At 32.6% G+C, this 15,775-nt stretch overlaps 3 protein-coding genes across 4 annotated transcripts in view; 2 read left to right on the top strand and 1 right to left on the bottom strand.

Annotated features, from left to right (window-relative positions):
* Window positions 1-1,100: 1,100 nt before the first annotated feature.
* Window positions 1,101-3,166, bottom strand: LOC130671522 (mannose-P-dolichol utilization defect 1 protein homolog). Its single transcript, XM_057475465.1, has 5 exons — window positions 2,932-3,166; window positions 2,764-2,829; window positions 2,552-2,684; window positions 1,633-1,837; window positions 1,101-1,534 (listed from the first exon to the last, which is right to left on the bottom strand). Exons 1-5 carry the CDS (start codon window positions 3,014-3,016, stop codon window positions 1,280-1,282), a joined length of 744 nt encoding a protein of 247 aa, XP_057331448.1. The 5' UTR covers window positions 3,017-3,166; the 3' UTR covers window positions 1,101-1,279.
* An 86-nt stretch (window positions 3,167-3,252) lies between these two features.
* LOC130671527 (splicing factor 3B subunit 6) lies at window positions 3,253-4,231 on the top strand. The gene is made up of 3 exons (XM_057475472.1): window positions 3,253-3,445; window positions 3,558-3,676; window positions 3,760-4,231. Exons 1-3 carry the CDS (start codon window positions 3,413-3,415, stop codon window positions 3,983-3,985), a joined length of 378 nt encoding a protein of 125 aa, XP_057331455.1. The 5' UTR covers window positions 3,253-3,412; the 3' UTR covers window positions 3,986-4,231.
* Window positions 4,232-4,896: 665 nt separating this feature from the next.
* Window positions 4,897-15,775, top strand: part of LOC130671518 (solute carrier organic anion transporter family member 74D) — a 32,113-nt gene continuing 21,234 nt past the window's right edge. The window contains exons 1-2 of one of the 2 annotated variants that reach the window (XM_057475455.1): window positions 4,897-5,652; window positions 5,803-5,839. The gene's annotated coding sequence lies outside the window, so the exon portion shown is untranslated. Of the gene's footprint in view, window positions 5,653-5,802; window positions 5,840-13,592; window positions 14,598-15,775 lie in introns of those variants that run through there. The other variant, XM_057475456.1, reaches the window with a different exon arrangement.

Here is a 15,775-nt window from a genome sequence, read left to right on the forward strand (position 1 = left end):
TATCATCAACAGCAACAGAATACTAAGAAAAAAATATTTTTCTTGACAGGGGTTATCAGATATTTTCGGCTGGGTTTTTTTCGGAAACAAAATCTCTATACAAAACACAGACCGCGCTTTGATGCATTACTGTCTAATCTAGCGAAGTGCGCTTTAATTGTTTCATAATATTTGTTTGTTTAAGGGCATTCTCAGAGAGTGCCCCCCACTTTTTAAAAATATGCAATGACTTTCAACTGTTATAACTGTATTAAAATTTTATTAATTAATTAAAAAAAAATGAAAACCTTAATTGAAAAAAGGACAACGTAGTCGTAATTTCGTTGAGATATAGAATTTGAAAAAAAAATACTTACAATTGATATCAGTTGGGAGTTAAACGAAATTTGTTGAATAAATTTTAGCCGCCAAAATTTAAAAATTCGAATTATAGAATTGACATGACGATTTTACTGAAATTTATTTAACGGATTTTGTTTAACTCCTAATTGATATTAAGTGTAAATAATTTTTTTTTTTAATCGATACATCGGCGAAATTACGACTACGTTGTCCTTTTTTCAATTAATGCTTTCATTTTTTTTTAATTAATTGATAAAAATTTGATACGCTTATGACAGTTGAAAATCATTGAAAATTTTTGAAAAGTGGGGGACATTGTCTGAGAATGGCCTTAAAAGAAAAACTCGGCCAAAATTTCCATTTACTGTACAAGTGCAACAAAGATAGTACCGTTCGTGGACTTGCGTGTAATAGAAAGAAAAGAGCGAACCCCTGTTAAGTCAATAAATTATTCGCTTCTTAATTTAAAAGAAATAAATTTTTGTATGAAGAAAATTATTTGAGAAACTGGTTTTCTATTTACTAAGATAATTTTTTTCAGTCGAAAAAATACTTCTCATGTTGAAATTTAAAATTTTAAATAAAATAATTTGGCTCTCCCTCGTTTTATCTCAGAAATTACGTCTCGAAAAAAAAAATTTCTCCATAAGAATGCAATTTTTCTGTAATATTTTTACATGAGATGTAAAGAGGGGTCACCACATAATTTATCAGCCCAAGAATATCCTCATAAAAAAATTAAATTTCTTGCCGGCGAATAGTAACGACAATAATTTAATGTTACAACTAATAGCATTTATTATATTTAACATACGTATAAAATTTAAAAAGTAACTTTAAGTCTAACTCGATGTCTTTAGCCTTTCATTCAACTGTAATTAACATATGTAAGTGTAAATACTATTTACTGTATATTTTATTTATCAGATAATTATCATTACGATGACTTTTTATTGCTTTTAATATTTTTTTTCTGCTTCTTATCACCAGCATTCCAGTAATATATCAATTGCCCTGCAATAACAGCGTTCGCTGTCGTTGAACATATATACATAATAACCATACTGGTATCTCCGGTTTCTTGGATCGACGTAAATATTCTAGCGAGTGATCCGAAAAATAGCATGAAGCATGTCACCGCTGATAGCTGTCCAGTACTTGAATTTTTGTAGTTGGTGCGAGCTTGGAAGAACTGAAAATAAAACGCATGTATCACTTTGTCGTTGCCTAACTTTACCAACTGGATTTTTATTTTCTCGAGGTAATTAATTTCCTAGTGTGATTCTTTACCTTACTGAGGAGAATTATCGGAATGTTTATATTCTGACAAGCCCAGAGGACATCAACTGGCGCCATTCCAGTGATCACTCCCAGGATTATTGACATGTAGCCGAAAAAAAACGCAGTCGCTTTAATTGTCTCGCCGCTGTAGTGAAGACAGAGCAGAGCTATCGCTAAAGTTTGCAAGCCCAAGAATACGCTGTCACCCCAGGCGCTGAAATTTGAATTATAAATTTATTATGATACTGAATTTAGCAGACGTTTGATAGTTTTTGGATTTTTAAAAAAATGATTAATTATAAAAATGAAAATATTTCAGAAAATTGCACCTGTAGTTTTTTTAATTTTCTACATGTGAATATTTTTAGTTTTTGTCTTTAATTGGTTTAAAAAACATTCAAAAATTTTTAATTGTCTGCTAACTTCAAGATGACAATTTATTATGAGTGTGAATGTAGCAGACATCAGACAAATTTAAAATTATAAATAAGTAAATTAATAATTTAAAAAATAAAATTTGAAGAAAATACACTTATTAATTTGAAAATTTTTCAAATGCGAATTTTTTAAAAATTTAATTTTATTAATTATTTACTCTACTTATTAATAATTTTAAATTTCCCTGATGTCTGCTATATTTACTCTTATAATTTACGATCCTAAAGTTAGCAGACAATTCAAAATTTTTGGATTGTTTTTTGAACAATTAAATTTGAAGAAAAAAAAACTAAAAATATGCACATGTAGAAAATTTAAAAGACTATAAGTGCAATTTTTTGAAATAATTTTTTTTTATAATTTATCGTTTAAAAAAAAAATCAAAAAATTATTAGACGTCGGCTACTTCAGTATCATCATAATTTATTATGAAAATTAAGCCTTTGATATTTAACTGACATTTAAAATAATAAATAAATAAATTATTTACCTAAAAGGAAATCCACTTGTAAAACTGTATGATCCCATTGCAGTTATCGCAAATAAATCCAATAAAACACTTATAAAATTAATTCCCTCGCTACTTTTATTGGCATAAATTTTAAAAACTTGTGGTAATTTAACTAGAATATTAATTAAACATTATTAACTATTAACTTTAATTACATATATACATATATTTATTTTTAAATTAATATTTACCTGTCAAAGATCCTGCGATAATTCCAGTGCCAAGTACTTTGCTGAGAGTCGCTTTGAAACATTCAACTGAAAGTAAAAACAGATTTTAATTTTACGCGCTTTCATTTTCGCCGGACGAAAACTTTTATTTTTTTAAAAAAATTTTTTAAAGTAAACATGAATACATACCATGGAAAAAATTATAATTTGTAAAGTATTCTTTCATACATTGTTTGGTAAAAAAAAATTCCGAAACTTTCTTAAGATACTCCATTTTTACAGGCGATTATTTAAAACAATAATGTGCAAAATATATAAAAAATAGTCGTGTATATTTAAAAAAAAATACGTGTCAGTTTATAAAAAATTTTGGAATTGGATAATAATAATGCCAGTGAACTTAAAATCACCTCGTCACATTCACCACATCACGAATTATCACGAACTTGACATCGACAGGAAACTAGTGTCATCTGAAGTCCAAACTCATCATTTATTTTATTATTTTAGTTTACAAGTTTGGCAGAACTGGATCTGGACATCACACACAGACACAATTGCATGTCAAGTGGACAATTTATTTGTTGACCATCAGTTTTTAAACAAATAAATCATCTAGTTTTTTTATTTATTTTATTTTGAATTTGAATTATTTGAATTTGAAAGCAAGATGACTATGGCCATGTTGCAACGACGTGCTAACGTGAGTTTTTTCAAATGATTTAAATAAAGAATTTTATATATTCTAACCTCTATTTCAATAAAAAACAACTTTCAGTATTTGATAATTTTAATAATTATATTAAATTATTCAGGTACGACTTCCACCAGAAGTCAATCGTGTTCTTTATATAAGGAACCTTCCTTATAAGATAACCGCGGAAGAGATGTATGATATCTTTGGTAAATATGGGGCCATAAGACAAATCCGAGTGTAAGTTGATGGTATTTAATTAAATTAGTGATTGATAGACATTTAAAAATTTCAATGTTTTAATAATTAATTATTTTTTCTAGTGGAAATACTGCGGAGACCCGAGGTACCGCTTTCGTAGTCTACGAGGATATTTTTGATGCCAAAAACGCTTGCGATCATCTCAGTGGGTTCAATGTTTGCAACCGGTACCTGGTAGTCCTGTACTATCAGAGCAACAAGGCCTTCAAGCGGGTGGATGTTGACAAGAAGATGGAGGAAATTGATAAATTAAAAACTAAATATAATCTGAATGACGACAAAAAATAAATTATTTATTTATGATCCGGAGTTAGCGGGCAATCAACGATCTTTGATTTTTTTCAACAATTTAATTTTAAAAAAAACGCACATGTAGAAAATTAAAAAAACTACAGGTGCATTTTTCTGAAATTTGTTGTTTTTAAAAAAATCACGTCAGCTAATTTCATATTTATTTTTAAGAACTTAATAATTATTTGTAAGAATAAGAAGACTGTAAATAAATTATAATTATTAATTGATAAGTATTTGTCATAACTAATTAAAAGTCATTTGAATTTAATATTTGATTATATTTTTATTTATTTCTTTTCTTTTTATAAAATCAATTTTTTAAACACGATCATGAAATTAGCAGTTAACAATTTTCGGTTTTTTTTTCAACACTTCGATTACAAAAAAATAAAAAAATGCACATGTAGAAAATTGAAGATACTCTAGGTGCAATTTTCCAAATTTTTTTTTTTTTATAATTTATCGTTTAAAAAAAAAATCCAAAAATGATTAGATGTCGGTAACTTCATTATCCTGAAGTTAGCAGACAGTTTAAAATTTTTGAATTTATTTTACAACAGTTTAATTAAAAAAAAAAAATAACTAAAAAAATGCACATGTAGAAAATTTAAAAAACCATAAGTGCAATTTTTCAAAATATTTTTTTACTCAAATTTATCGTTTTTAAAAAAGAACAAAAATTATCAGACGTCAGCTAAGTTGAGTATCATTTAAAAAACCACTTTTTTCGCGCGCTTAATTTAAATAATAATAATTTAATTGTTAAATAGAGCAAATAAACATTACAAGTGCATACTAAGTTAAGCGTGACAGTATTGGCAGCCCTGAGTCTAAACAAAATATTTGTATTTGGCTCCATTTTATTATTATCATTATCCAGAGTGAAGGATATCGATAACAGACGTGCAATTTTTATTTATCTGGAGTTAGTCATCGGAACAGTAAATAATTACGCGGTTGAATGAAAAAGTTAATTTTTGTTTAAAGTTAAATATTTAATTTAACCGTAAATTCAAATGTCTTACGAGTGCTGCGGGAACGGGGGTACCGGAGGCGCATTTTTAAACTCCGTAAAAAATTTGATTAAAAATTTAAATAACGTCTACCGGAATTTGAATAAAGATAACAGTAATAGTTCAAGTATTGAGACAGGGAGTGTGTTAATTGCAGCGTTAGTTGTTATCTGCACAATAACATTAGGAATATGCTGGCGGTCGCGCCGTCGCGGTGAATCAAAACGCGCCGGTGATACCCGACGTAGTGCGAACCTGACGGTACCGGCGCGTGACGGCAACCTCGAGATGAAGGCTCAAGACGACGACGACACCCTGGTCACTTAAACTCTTCTGTATCTGCTCGTCTGGGTTTTTAATCTCAATGGCTGACCACTTGGACACTGGCCATTGCGGTTATCAAGATTGATAATGATAAATCAGTACTGTGGTCGCAGCTGCAATAACAAACACGAGTATGAGTATTTCAATAACAATAACAATAATAACAGTAATGAAATGAAGTAAAGTAATTTATATAAATGTGGATAACACAAGCAAAGTGAATGAACGGTCTCGATGGAAGTGAGTACTTTGGAGTGGGAGCAGTTGTAAGACAACTGGTGTCTCGTTGCGACAAACAGCTGCTCGCCGAACAAGACCAACAAGGTAAATATGCGCGTGAAAGTTTGCATGTGTTGGTGTGTAAGCATCTATGGATTTACGTACCTACTGTAATTACGTTGCGTCAGTGAGAATTGTCATTTAGTGGCTCGGTTACTCCTCATTATTTATTAATTGTCATGTGTTTTATTGCAGATATTGACACACATCCTAATCCTACTCGACAAATGGGGTACGTTTTTATTGTCATTTAAATACATACTTGTTACCCGCCTATTTACTACATGGTAAAAAAAAAAAAATTGTTTATAATAATCACGGGCGATAGAAAAATATTTTTGATTTAAAATTTACTAGCCGCAAAAAAGTAATTCGTTACTTTTTCAATGAAAAATAAAATTTTTGAATGACTGAATTTAGCTGACGTCTAATAATTTTTTGATTTTTTCTATGAATGACAAATTTGAATAAAAAAGTATTTTGAAAAATTGCACTGGTGGTTTTTTTTGTATTGTCTACATGTGCATATTTTTAGATCTTTTTTTTTTAAATTAAATTGGTAAAAAAAGTTCAAAAATTGTTAACTGTCTACTAACTTCGGGATCATAATTTAGCTGACGTCTAATAATTTTTTGATTTTTCAAAAACGATAAATTATAAAAAAAAAATATTTCAAAAAATTGCACCTCTAGTTTTTAAAATTTTCTACGCGTGCGTATTTTTATTTTTCTCATATTTTTAATTCGTATTTAAAAATTTTTATTTATCAAAAAAAAAAATATTAATTTAGACGAGTGTGAATGTAGCAGACATCAGACAAATTTAAAAATAAATAAATAGAGTAAATAATTTAAAAAATAATATTTATAAAAAATGCGCATTCTTTTTAATTTTATTTTTTTAATTATTTACTCTATTTATTTATAATTTCAAATTCGTCTGATGTTTGTACGTTCCCACTCATTGATTTAACAATTAAATGGAGTAGTAAAATAATTATTTTATTTAACGACAGTAATTGGAATAATAAATCCCGTCTAATTTAGCAGAACAAATGTGAGTAAGATGTTACCCATGACCAGAAATTTTGACTAATCACGAGTGGTTTTTTATTCGACAAAAAGAGGGATCAGGCATTTGGAGCGTTTATAGTTCGCTCATCCGCAGTCATTTTAACTGGCGTTTTTTTTTTTTTTCTTGACATGAGCAAAAAAAATCTCCACTGGAGCAAACGATATTTCGAGCATCATCCACTTTCTAACTGGCATATTAACTTCATAAATAATTTATAATTGCGTCAGCACGAAAAATACGCGACATTATCGTACGCGCCGAACGGCGGATATATATATGTACATATATCATTGAATTAATCTTGAGAAATACAAATCGAATACACGATCGCTGATACATATCTACAAGTCTATCAATTTTATGCTGAATATTTTCTTTATCAACAAGTCGACCGAGTTATGTCGATTAATTTATTTAGCATTCGTCTCTCGGTAACGTAATAAATAAGAGCGAAAAAAAAAATACACATATATAATAAATAATAATAATAATAATAATAATAATGATAGCAAGTAATAGCGATAGTTGATAGTGATAGAAGAAATAGAGTAGCTTAACTAATAACGATTGTATATCATAGCTCGAGTGGCGAATTAAGTGGATAGAAATGGAGGTGATAATGAAGATTGATGATGATATATCAAGAATATGACACATTGGTGAGATCTTGAATTAAAGGTAATTTCGCGATTAAAAAAAATAAGGGTCATTAATAAAAATGACGAGAAATTGCAACATATATATATGAATTTATTAACAAGTCAACTGGCCGATACATAAAAATATTAAACTTTCGTTCTCGTGACACTGCTCGAGATCATTTGTATCTATTACTCTATTTTATTCGCCTCTAGCCAGATGCTCTAGTCCATCTCGACTTTATTCCTTGTGAGAAAAAATTATCATAACAACAATAGTAATGAGAGTAATAACTACTTAACCACTAGGATTGGGAGTAATGTCTCGTTTCCTGAGACGATTAATTATAAATGCTGATTTTACAGAAAAGTATCTAATGGTACTCATGCCAAATATATTCTTAGAAAACGAATATGGTGTGAGATCGATTGGGGTCTGAGCCGGTTAACTTGGGTATTAAATCCAGGAAAGATCCTACAATTCCATAGTATAGTGCACGCATGCCCACTTCATCCTACACAGAAATAGCTCTATCTAATGGTCCTGGGAACAAGCAAACGTCTCATCTCGGCGATGACTGTACACCAGCAGCATCCCGAAAGATACAGATTAACAACAGCGCACGCTGTACGCAACTATTATATTTTTCTGTGGCTGTGGTGGTAAGTTGGGCAGATCGAGGCGTCTATTCAGCGAAAATGAAATTAAATGCCATGAAAATAGACCAAGTGTGTGGATGTGGTGTTGCTGTGCAGCATCACAGGCACACTGACGGTGGCTGGTGGCAAGTGTACGCATGAAAACGGGAATGATGATGCAGTTGGCCTGAATAAAGGTCACTGGCCGACCTAGCTCCCTAGCTATCGTCGTGCTGGTAGTCCAGCCTCTCGCCACCCACCGGGTATTGATTTTGTTAACCTTCTGTGCGGACACTACCCTTTCCAATCTCCAAAGGTACTTATATAGATGTAGCTGTATATCTATGTAGAATATCTATAATATCCACCATGCACGCCATACTTGTCGGAAAAATAAAAAAAACTTTGAATCGTTACGCAACTAACCTCTACTCCATCACTCTCGCATTCTGCAGTACAGCTCTTTACTGCTAAATTATTTATATTGCGATTAGATCGCGTGAAAATGTTGGTTACGCGATATGCAATGACAGCTCAACGGAAAAAAGGGGTAGATTCGTATGCTGAATTTTAAATTGTCTACAAGAATAGTTGTACGCAACTAGGCGCATGAATTGCAATTCATTTATTCAGCGCATGGAATCATGGATAAAAAATATTCTATGAAAATTTATTACCCATTAAAATTCATTTAGAAAGGCTCTATTTGGATAAAAACGACCTCTATATTTAATTAATCGGCTGTCGATTGTGTTATGTATGTGCATATACATGCACACATATATATTCATATGTTAAATAATATATTGATGGGTGGACGGCTGTATCTCAGGAGACTCATCACTGTGTTGGTACCACGTATCTGTCTAAGTATATACGTTGAGTTTTGCTCTTACAAGCTAAAGGCGTATCGGGCGCGAGGCCACCAGTGCATTGTCACCATCCCACACTTGACAACGAGGATACAACTCTGTGTGCTGATATACCAACACGCTCTACATATTACGTACATACATACGTAACATGACAGACACTCTTGCGCATCTCTTCTCAATTGTCATCTTTTTTTCCCGGCTTTTCATTTTTACTCCAACTTTCAAAGCGTTTTATTATCGAGCGAAAGCCTCATTTTCTCTAATCCCTTTTTATCAACCATGCGGTCTATTGTTTTATGGCAGCAACAATAATAATGGGGTGTAATATTTCGGATTGAGATGACGATAAGTTCTGATGATGATCGAGTGTCTGATGAGCCGATTGGCAGATGATGAGGATCAAGAAGGAAAGAGCTTTACAATGGCTTAAACTCTGCAGGAATGAGGAAGTCTCGTGCATGTGACGACGACGACGACCACTGAATACTAAAAGTCTGGGTTACCAGTGAAGTGAATTAGCTGCACATCTTCATATTCACTTAACATTACATTCTCGCCCTGTTTATTTCCTTTAGTTTTTTTTTCGTAATAAATTTAAAATTCATGGAAAACATCTAAATTACACATAATGTCCATCTCATTCTATTTTAAGTTTTGAGTCTGTCGTAAATAATTTTCCTACAAATGCAGATAATGATAGGTCTTTTTATCCATAACGATATTTATATATTTTTATTATTTTTTGGTCTTCCGGTAATCAGGACATAAATTGCTATTCAGGTTCTCGACAACGGATTACCATAAAGAATAAGCGAGACTGAAATCACTAAAACGGACTTTCTTTAAATAAAATATACAATTCATTTATTTAATGTCAAATTTTAGTGGTTTATTTTTCCCAATCATATCACGCTTATGCTGCATGCTGATGATACTCTAAAAATAAAGTAAATGGAGATGGGACGGGAGCAAAATCAAGATCTTAATCATGAAAAAAAGAAGGAGAAAAAATAAGTGGATGTGATTTGCGGGTTCAATTGTAAAGACATGACATTGTAACTTTGACCCAACACTCGTACAATCACTCTGGGGCCAGCAGGTGAATCAGAGAGTTAAGAGATCCGCCCTTGGCCCTCGACGGTCGTGATTTGCTTCGTTAAATCGATTGTGCTTCAATTTCGACCGCTGGCACGGCCTGCTCACCAATCAATCCAGTCCGCCAGCACTCGGGCTTTTTTATTTTTTATTCCATGGACTTGTTTTATTTGTTTTCAATTTTTTTAACTCTATTTTCACTATCGATGCCGATACTCGTGTTTTATTTTTTTTTCTACACCGTTTTTATTGTCAAATTTAATTAAATAGACTCAGTAGTAAGTGTTGCGAGAGCATCACATTAAAACTCACTGGATCACGTCTAGACAGATTAATGACGTCACGATACAAGGTCGACTGTCACTGCAGTTTATGAAAGACCCCGATCATCAGCATCGTCCAAATATATATACATATATATTAATAAATATCATACTTACATCAGATTACTTGTGCCTCGTACAGAAAATATATAAGCCAGTGTGTCTTCTCATGCCAGAAATTAAAAGAAAGTAAAAACGTCATCGACATGCTCAAGAAAAATATTTTACACAGAGAAGATCAAGTCGCCGCGGGGTACCTGGATAAATTTATTTTATTAATTTTAATTACCGTACAATTATTTTGAAATAATCAGCAATAATTTTTAATAAAAAAAAAAATATCCAGGGAATTTTTATTACTGAATAAATAAGAAGGATTTAAAATAAAATTTTTCCAGGTGCTTCGATGTGCTCTGGGCACTGACATTCTTAATATGCAAAATTAATGAGGACGATAATTTAAAAAAAAAAAATTTTGAGGTACTCGTGCCCGGTTTTTTGAATTTCGAGTCGCGATAAACATGAAAATGAATTGATTGTAAAAAAAATATAAAAAGCTAAAGATAAATGGATAATTTAAGTGCCTGAAACGGTGAAATTTAAGACTTGTGAGAATAACATTTATAAATTCCGGATACGGGTCAGACTGGTGGCTGTACACACCATTGGTATCATAAATAATTCAATTGATTTGCAAGCAGAGCAACAGAACCCAACTGACAGCCATACAGCACACGAACCGAGAAAAATAGAAGAAAAAATGGTGACAAAAGAGCCAGCGTTCCTGCACACACACAACAGCTGAATTTCATTTTTTTAATATAAAGAGCGTTCCCATTCAATTTATTCTTTACAATTCACCTTTTTTTATTTTATTCAATAAATTATTTTTATTGTAATAAATGGTACGCAGTCTCACCATTGGGAAATTCGAAACTTATTACTGCCAGCGGTCAAGGCTGATTTACGTCTAGACTCGTAAGAGCTAAAAGTCTTATCAGTTGCAACAAAAATCCGCGGCAGAAAATTTTTTAAATTTCTTCCGAAAAAATCCAGGATTCAGAAACAAGAAGAGGGGGAGGGGAATAAATCCCTGGTGTGAAGACCCTCTTAAAATTTTTAAAAACCATCCAGAGCGACAGATAAGACCTCATTGGGTAAATTGGGCCACCTAAAAAAAATCTAAATCTTTTCGCCGTCACGATAATTCTCATGAAAAAATTTTTTTATTGCAGGAATTTTTTTCTCTTTTCTTAAATGCGCATCAGCAGCAAATAAAGTAACGATTATGCATCTATGGTAGTTTTATTAACCGCAGTGTTTATCTCGAGCAAACGAATAAATTAGCGTAGAGTCAAACAAATTAGTTTTTATTATCTGTCGCGGTGGTCTGCTTGATTTCAATTGGCATTTTTACAATAATTTTATAGGGTAAATTACCCGCAAATTAATAAAAATTCAATGCGCACAATAACTGTCCTTCTTAATTTGCGTTTTAAAAAAATTTAATAAACAACAATTTACTGGACAATTATTTTTCGTCCCAAGTAAATAATTTTCTATTTCTCGAGTAAAAAAAAAGTAATATTGACATTCTTGGGTCTCCCCAGATAAATTGGCCGTTCAAGAAAGATTAAGTGCCCAAGCAGGTATAAGATTCTCATGTCTGAGTGTACACATACGCATACATATGTACAAAAGCATAGACAGCAGACACTTCATCTCTCAATCTCTCAACTCAACTGACACTAAATTATTTTGAGTATGAATATAATTAATTTTATCAATATTTAAGTCTCATGAGCTTTTAGTTGCGCATAAATCTATTGTCCGATCCGACAATATGAGTCTGTTTGACAGTCCACATATGTATAACATATATTTATATCAAATAAAAGTGATGAGAGCAATAATATCTGCGAGTACACAGAGCAAGTGGACGTACATGAACTGATTACGATACCAAGACTTGCGAAGGGGAGAGAGAAAAAAGATTAAAATGTAGGGTCGAAGTCAGTACAATGTGGGCCAGACGATAATAATAATTGTTAACCATTTCCTGGTATATTGCACTGCATTTAATTGATACAGAGAGACCGACACATTGTGCGTTGCTGCATCCAGGATCGACACTTGCGCCAGAGGCTCATTCGCACTGATTAAGTTCAATGATTATTTTTAAAACGTCTTATTTATAAAGCCACTACTCAAAACATAATAGTGTCGAGTATTAGTCACTTATTGTCATTATTCCCGGCAGCATCATCAGCCCAAGACTCTACTAAAACTACTGGGACCCCAGCTAAGCACCATCACCATCACCAGCAAAAGTTAAGTGTTGGTCTGCCGACGTTCCGTTTATCGTCAGTCAATAGATTCTGACGATGCCAGTAAGTATAACGGTAATTCAACTCACACATGATGGCTAAACCATACGAGCTTGCCAGCCCATCATCATTTCTCCTCACCGTCACTCGCTGGTATATCAACGGGGCATCATATCTCAAGCAGCCACGCACTGGTATGGGCCCTGTACTGCCAGGCAACTGTCGTTGAATGCTAACCAACATAGCAAATCATTATTGGTCATGGTCACACTCTTCCTGCCGTGTCAAACAAATTTAATAGCTTGTGTGTGTTGTCCATTTGCGGTAACATGGAATCGATTATTTAGACAAAACTGTGGTAAATAAAAAATGAAAACACGTGCCAAGTCACCACTGATAATAGATATCTCGATAACACCATTACTACCCTCATTATTCAGTAAATTTTACTGCCATTTGTTCAGCTGCTATGTCACTTCCTGCTCCCGCTGGTATACGAGCTGGGAAAGTACTAATTTTACTTTTAATAATCGAAATCACGCACTGACAATATGTACTTTGAATTTATGTACCTGGAAGTTATACGGGAGGAAAATAATTCGGTGAATCAATCATCTAACAATCGCATTATTCGACTGTCCATAGGGGGATATTTTATGGGACGAGGATGACTCGATGTTAGACAGATGGTTTTTAACGAAACTATTTAAAAACCAGTCCCTGTGTCATATACGCTCTATTTTATACCCAACAGAAACTCACCGGGGGTAAAAGGAAGAATAAAAAGTATAAATAAATGAAGAAAAAAAGGAGATGGAGGTGGGACATGGGAAAAAAAATATCAAGATGATAAAAAACGAGTTTTTTGGGGGAGCCGAGAGTTTTCTCGGGATCGAAGGAGTCGTGGAGGGAAAATGGATGACGGGAATGCCGAGGAGTGGTGGCGATGGTGCATCAACGACTCGGTGCGCCGAGGATGCCGAATGCAGTAGGGCAGGAGGTGCGTATCGGAGTTAGGTGCTCGGTCCCGAGTTCAACGAGAACTTTATTCCCAGCTCGGGCTCGGGTTTGCTCAACGAGTTTATATATTTATATATATATTTATATATATATACACGAGTGTGAGTCCTCGGGTAGTATCTCTGGCGATTCGGTTTCGTTTGACGTACACACCGCGGGTACACCAGACTCACCAGTATGACTCTCGCTTCAGTTGCGCGTGGAACGCGAAACCGTGAGCATCGATAGTGTGGCGGGGGGTATATTTATTCTGCGGTTGCTCATCCACTCCCGCATGCTTTCTCGTATCTATTTATTACATTCATTGCTGTATTTTTATTATTATTACTTTTTCTCTTGCATTTAAATCTATTAATAATTCTCGCTGAAAAATATATATGGATAAACTTTGTAGCTCTTTTAAATTTTATGTCGTCACAGAATATTACTCAGTGAAACAAATTTGCCTTTCGTATTCTGTGATAATTTTATGACTTTTGCCATTTTATTTTTTTTTTAATTAATTAATTAATTAATTAATTATTATTACAACAGTAATTATTGAAAGCGATGCGGTCGATTGAAAAATAAAAAGTGATAAACTTTTAGCCGTAACAAAAAATATAAAATTCAGTAACCGCCAGTTGCTCGCTCGCTAGCCTGCGAAAGACAAAACGGAAAAGAAGTGTTATCACTCTTGTGGTGTGTATGTGCTCCAAAAAGAGGAGATAACACAATCTGGGTAGTGTCGACTCAAGTCTACATTCGGCGCATCCAACAGTCGGGAGATACATGCATGTGCCTGTGATCCAGACCGCGAGAACCGGCAGTCCCGCGACCCGAGGACGCAGCAATAAATCGCAGTAGCACTGGTCCCGATTTAAGCTCTTTCGCAAATTAAACGGCTACTCCAATCACTATCTATTAGTTGCGATTCACTAGTAACGAAAATAAACAAATTTTAAATTAACTCGTATAAATAAATATATGGAACAGTTGACAGAAACCGCCAAGTGACAGGTAATGTATACATTAATGTCAATCATTATTTATTGCCACAGTATATTAAACTCGAGATATTAAATCCACTGGTTCCGATACTCTTTATTTTTATTAATCATAAAAAAAAAAAAAACAAAATTATTACATAAAATAATAATTATTAATTCTCGATTACTTAATATCTTAATTTACAAATCCATACTCAGCCTTGTGTCAAATAATTTTGTTATTTATTTTGATCGTGTTGGTGGATATTTAAAATATTTTTTCACGGCTTTCTCTTGCTATTATTATTATTTATTATTTATTATATTTTTTTTCCTCTCCATTTGTGGAATCTTTTATTATAAAAGTAAATCTTTATTTTTGACGGAATGATAATACACGCGATAAAATTTAACCGTTATAAGTATGTCCGAAAGCCGATTTTTTTATGGTAATGACAAATTTAAATGAACCAATGAATATTCCTATTGGAGAAAGACACTTTCCAAGTTACAATCTGCATCCACTGACAAATTTTTATTAATATACATATACATATATATGTATGTATATAGATTTTTTAGTAACTTTCCACAGAAATTTAAAGCGAAATTATGTCATAACATAAATTTATACTTTTCCTGAGTCGTATAAAAATATTCGTTAGCTAAAAAAAACAAACCAAATAAATAAATAAATAAAAATAAGAGGATAAGTAGTACAAAACAAAGTCCATGCTCGGTATAAATAATTGAATTAAATATTTATTTAATGCGTATATATGAATCGTCAATAATGTATAGACTGTACGTAACAAGTATATGTTTATTTATTTATTTTTTTATTTGAGATTACGATGCTTTTATTGCCTGAAATATATTTCAATAAAACATGTCCCCAATAAATTAGTGTGACAGCAAGCGAATATTAGTAAGTGATAAAATGGGTTATTGAGCTGCGAATATATTTTCGACCCCGAAATTAGAGTTCAAGGTCTCGCCGGGTACCCTGACCTTGCGACCCTCCAAGACGTCCGCTCATTGTAACCTTCACCACGTTCACATATCCCGCCTTAAATATATAATTGCCAAATTTAACTCTCTATTCACCACTGATCCAATGCCTGTTGATAGATAAACGACCAATAAAGTCTTCAAATAAATAAATAAACAACTGGAAGAAAAATAAAAAAACAGCAAATAACTTTTGCT

This window comes from Microplitis mediator, chromosome 7, assembly GCF_029852145.1.
Source record: "Microplitis mediator isolate UGA2020A chromosome 7, iyMicMedi2.1, whole genome shotgun sequence".
Lineage (NCBI taxonomy): Eukaryota > Metazoa > Arthropoda > Insecta > Hymenoptera > Braconidae > Microplitis > Microplitis mediator.